Source organism: Dipteris shenzhenensis, chromosome 25 (assembly GCF_047967505.1).
Source record: "Dipteris shenzhenensis isolate YYH24624 ecotype China chromosome 25, Dip_SZ_1.0, whole genome shotgun sequence".
NCBI classification, from domain to species: Eukaryota; Viridiplantae; Streptophyta; class Polypodiopsida; order Gleicheniales; family Dipteridaceae; genus Dipteris; species Dipteris shenzhenensis.
This window is the reverse complement of record NC_141620.1, coordinates 18,530,533-18,535,719: the sequence shown is the minus strand read 5'-3', so window position 1 is coordinate 18,535,719 and position 5,187 is coordinate 18,530,533. Positions and strand designations below refer to the sequence as shown.

Genomic DNA, 5,187 nt, shown 5'->3' with positions numbered 1-5,187 from the left:
TAATATGCTAGTGTGCAACCAACCAATTCATCTTATAATAATAGAAGCAAACCATCGCGCTGACAATTAATATCCTAGTGTGCAACCAACCACCGTGTTGGCGAGAGCACTTATCCTACACTTTCGCCAATTTTATGAGTTCAAAGACTTTGCATTATAGTCCCCAAATGATGAAAATGTCGTTATCCAAGACAAAAATTTGAGCTGAAATATGGAGGAAAGTTGTATTTTTTTAGAATCACTTTAAACTCTTACATTTACATACATAAGTATGAGGAGCATGCCCATAATTGTTTAAAGTGAAGAAATGAATAGCGCCTCATTGATATGTCTTTCTATGTCTGCAGAACTCTCAAGGTACATGAACATATGTATTTTAGCCATTATGAAGAAAAGGTGATTATATATTTTGGGTACTTGTGTATCCTTGAGCACTGCTTGTACTAAACTTGGAATGGTTTCTTCTATTAAAGATTCAAAATATTCACATGCCTCGTCCTTTGTTGAATTTGGGTTTTCTTGTAAATATATAGAGATACAAGAAGCATCTCCTCGAGCATGAATTTCCTACACAAGAAACACAAACCATATTAGAAGTAGTTTTGAAGGCCACATGTTGTACCCTTTTCATAATACCTGTATGTCACCATGTCAAAATTAGATGTATAAATCATATTGATACTTACACTAACCTCAAAATCTTTAATGTCTTTTGAGAGACGACTAATTGTGCTGGTCATTTGATTAACTGCATAATAGTCGTGATTGTAAATAGTATCCTTTGAAATTCTTGAGCCCACAAAAAAGGCTGAACAAAACACTATTGCTTCCAAGCCCATTGATTCTTTTGACAGTTCCATGTACTCCACTAGAGTGGGTTTATAATTGCGGTTTCTCCATTCAGCTTCTTTGACCATCGATCCAATCACTCTCACCCACTAAAACAGAGGAAATAAATTTATCTCTATCATTGTATTATAAAGGGAGAAAGTAACAAAGAGACATAGTAGCCTACTAAATATCGATGTGATTGTGATAAAAGGAGGAAGGGTAGTGGAAAATGCTAATATACTTTATGAGTGGAAGTCATCTTACCATTTGATGTATGTGAACTTTGGTATTCCACCCATGGATTTTGCTACTCTCCTCAATAATATGATTAAGGGTATCATATAAGCCCATAAACAATAGTTTTCCATCCTCACATAGATTTGAAGTGGGATGCCAACTACAAAAGTTACTTGATAACGTAAGTAAATCATTACAATAATGAAGATATAAGATTGCATCCCATAAAAAGTGTAAGACACATAATAAGACAGAGTTAATTAGAATTGTACCATAAAACTGAAGTATAAAAGTTTTGTAATTGTTGAAGAGAATCGTTGTCATGAAAGAAATTTGTGATAAGGCATGTAAGAATATGACATTTTGTCCAAACCAATCTTAATGAAGCCATGTGAGGTTCAAATATGCTAGCTGCAATTAAGAAGTAGCATTTTGTTGCCTTTTGTTGAGTAAAGTGAAGCTTGTCGAATTGGGCCTTCATTCTCCATCTATAAGGAAGCATGAAAAAAAAAGCATCATATCAATACTAACGAATACATACCAAGATGAAAATTGGCTTGGTATAGTTATTGTAGATGCATAAATCAAGAATTGCAGCTTAATACTTCTTGGATGGAGTGAGGTCTCTCAAGGCAACGAAAGAGTCACCTTAAGACCTTTGCTAACTCAATTTGAAGAAAATATTGACATTGCTTGTAGTCTTCCTTTGCAAGCTCGAGAAGCTCATCATTATTGACATTGGGGAGGCTGCAAGCATACGTTAGACTAAAATTTAGATAGTGCGTACCTTTAGTTATTTTGAAAATGCCAAAACAAAAGGATAATTATACTTAGTAGCAAACATTATGTCTAGAAGCTCAACATTACTCACATTGGTTAGACCCTGCAAGCCTATCATGTTAGACTCAAAATTAGATAACAATTACCTTCAGTTATTTTTTTTAATGCCAAAACAAAGGGGTGATTGTTTTAAATAGTAGCAAACACTAGGATTCAAAGATTAAAGTACTCTTGAGCTACCTATACAATACTTTCCCGATCCACACATCATCTGCTCCATATTGTTTGATATACTCCATATTCTCAATACGCGGCAGGCTTGAAAACCATGGACATGTGAGTGCATATTTGACCTGTATGCATTTACACATGGCAATAGAGTGATTTAAAATTCCAAGTTTTATGAACAGGGAACAAGCACCTTTATATTAGTATGTTTAACATGAAATTTGTCCTTATTTGTTTTAAAGAATTCTTAACCCTCAAGAACAATATGAGAGCACTCACCTCTCCATAAAGGTCTTTAACAACCACCCACTTGTCTCTTACGGTACCTTGCTGGACCTTCTCCTCTAAGTAGCTTCTACTAAAGGTGTAGGCCTCCCTAAGCACCGTCTCACCAGGAAACCTAAGTTGTGAGGCTCTGAACAGGTTGAAAGTTGCAGATGTAGAGTGGTCCATCTCCCCTTCCATAGTGAAGAACTGACCATCGTGTTTGAATCGATTCAAAGCGCCTACGATGTCAGCGATTCAATGTAAGAAATTCGAATTGCAATATGATGCCTATCAAGTTAAAGTCAGGCTGCTACATAGATCTGTTGACTCCGATATATATATGTATGCGATGATGCAAGAATTCTCACTATGGGCAACGTGGGGACGATCTATTTCGTTTCTGATTTGTATATGGGTGATGCTGAAATTCCGATCACTTCGGAGTTTTGATGTATGGTGTCAATGAATTGAAGTGTACTTTGATTATACCTGGAGAAACGTCGTAGCCATGGAGTCTCAAGAGCCGAAATCCCATGGACGTGTCATCTACATCTGCGAAGCTGCAATCGCTTGACCAACTTATTCCATTCTCACTCCAATTTCTGCCCAAGGGTAAGTCGCCCAAAGCGTCAGTTACACATTTCGACATTAAATTACCACATTTCGACATTAAATTTCCGCACTATCCTGGCAGCATGGATTCATCTCACCTGTACACATACTCAAGTGCATCTTTTATTTCCGCCTGAAAAAATCTTGCTATCCCGAGCCGTTCCACTCGGTCCACCAGCCAAATTCGGTCGAAAAGATCTACGGAATATGAAGTCGGAGCTGATTGCACACATTCAGGATGTCGGTAAGTCACGGAAAAGAAGTTATTTGTGATATACATGCGTTTATACATGATGAGCGCTCCTTATTACGAAATTAAAACTTCTTATGGTCGTTAATTCGATGTTGTGGCAAGACGCTAGAGAAACGATTAGTATGAGTAAATGCAATCGGGGCGGCATTCTTTGGTGGGTGAGTCTGACCAACGTATTCTGGAGCAATCTGTGGTACACGGTGCAGGATAAACGAGTTCAAACGATTGAGAATTACCCACACATTACCTCCATGGCCAAATCTTTCCAGAACCGTCTTCAAGTACTGCAAACACTTGGAATCTCCGGTATACATCACCGCGCATGCAGTTGCTGCAGGAGAGCCTAGGAACGAACCATCTCTTCCTTGCATGCTTGTGACCTTCTCCCAATCGAAGATTAGATTTTGGATCCCTTCAAGAGAATATAGAAGACTGGTTGGACGAGTGTTTATAATTTCAACGGGAATCCTGCAACGATGTACGAACGGTGGTAATGTTCAGACTCACATTCCTTATAGCTTGATGCTCTTAGTTCCTGAGAGAAAAGACGGAGGAAATAGACTAGATGTTTTACCTCTCCAACTTTCGTGCTCTTTCTGCCTCAATACGTTTGATCGGTTCTGAGTCGTAAGGCAGGTCAAGGTTCAGTTTTTTTGCCTCGTCCAACATCGCTGGAAAAACAATCTCAAAGCCAATCGTCCTGTACTCCGAGGGCTCTGAAAGCAACATTGGTAATGCTTCTCGGATGAAGTGCAAACCTGCAGCAGTAAACGGCACAAATAGGTAAATGGACTTATCTCTCATCCTCTGCGTGATGTATATATATATAAAGTGTTCCTGTACCTCTTTCGACGTTGGGGTGTCTCATGTCCCATGTTTTTAGAGCAAGCACACAGGCTAAGGTGTTGCAAAGCCTGTCGTATGTGAGGAAAATTTGTTCATATCCCCACGATCCATCTGAAAGCTGGTTCTTGATGATCCAGTCAAGGCATAACGGGAATTGAGGTCGGGGAGATCCATCTAAAGCAGGCACCCTTGCCACCCAGGCTGTGTCATAAGGCGCAACGCTGCCTGTCCCATTGCCCATGGAATGAAAGCGGTGCTTAATGGTCTGGATCAAGTCTTCAATCTTATCAGCGACTTCCCGTACCTGTGAGACAAATCGTACGGTACGGCATTTTATCGTTAATGTTGCTGTGAGTTGACAAAGATGCGATAATTGATGACAACTTGGTGTCTAAACGAACACACCTGTGGAATTGGAGAGGCCGACGTAGCACTGTCTTTGGCAGATGCACTAGCCGAGAGTCGATGTTGGGAGCAGTGACGGTTACCAGCAAGCAAGATAGAGGAAAAGCGTGAGGGATTACAGCAGCGAAGTCCGTACTGAAGAGCATTCAAGCAGCTCGATGAGGTGGACGCTAATAGTAATGGAGCTGCAGCTTGCGGTAGAGGGGGAGGGGGAGGATGACAGCCATGAAGGGGAGGATGATGAATAAAGGAGCAAGCAGCAAGGAGGATATTGGCAGCCATGAAGACGACGATGAAGCGATGAAGCAAGGTTGCCAAATTTATAGGCCTGCGATGGAGTCCGAAGTCGTGTCCCATGCATGGATCACGTAAGTCGGAGACTAATCAAGCAGCCCTCAAATTTGAAGGGTGCAACACCGTTCAAAGGGGATTTCTCCCTATTGGGTCCCCTTCTTAAATTTGAAGGGTGCAACACCCTTCAAGGGGATTTCCCCCTATTGGGTCCCCAAGAAGGGCAAATAGCAAGATGCATCACCTTCAAAAGAAGGACGGCCTAAAATTTTACAAAGGAAATGCCACTTCACCCTTCAAAAGTAACTTACCACAAGGATAACTCTTAAATTGCCCTTCAAAATGAAATTCTAGGCTACCCACCCTTCAAATTTGAGGGCTGCAGAAATGTACTTGTTTTCTTTAATTATAATATTAGAGGAAATTAAATGGCATTG

General features: G+C 40.2%; 1 protein-coding gene across 1 annotated transcript; it reads right to left on the bottom strand.

Moving 5' to 3' along the window:
• Window positions 1-590: 590 nt before the first annotated feature.
• Window positions 591-4,741, bottom strand: LOC147885545 (ent-kaurene synthase CPS/KS, chloroplastic-like). Its single transcript, XM_087396138.1, has 12 exons — window positions 4,460-4,741; window positions 4,052-4,358; window positions 3,783-3,966; window positions 3,456-3,676; window positions 3,054-3,174; window positions 2,833-2,945; window positions 2,356-2,582; window positions 2,089-2,201; window positions 1,717-1,815; window positions 1,341-1,556; window positions 1,096-1,228; window positions 591-938 (listed from the first exon to the last, which is right to left on the bottom strand). Exons 1-12 carry the CDS (start codon window positions 4,739-4,741, stop codon window positions 591-593), a joined length of 2,364 nt encoding a protein of 787 aa, XP_087252264.1.
• Between the last annotated feature and the right edge of the window lie 446 nt (window positions 4,742-5,187).

Bases quoted from the DNA above. Each gene is read 5' to 3' on its own strand.
- LOC147885545 (XM_087396138.1), bottom strand. From the start codon at position 4,741: ATGGCTGCCAATATCCTCCTTGCTGCTTGCTCCTTTATTCATCATCCT. The intron at 4,359-4,459 runs GTGTGTTCGTTT...TTTGTCTCACAG, and splicing joins CGGCCTCTCCAATTCCACAG to GTACGGGAAGTCGCTGATAA. The intron at 3,175-3,455 runs GTAATGTGTGGG...GTGTGCAATCAG, and splicing joins GGAAAGATTTGGCCATGGAG to CTCCGACTTCATATTCCGTA.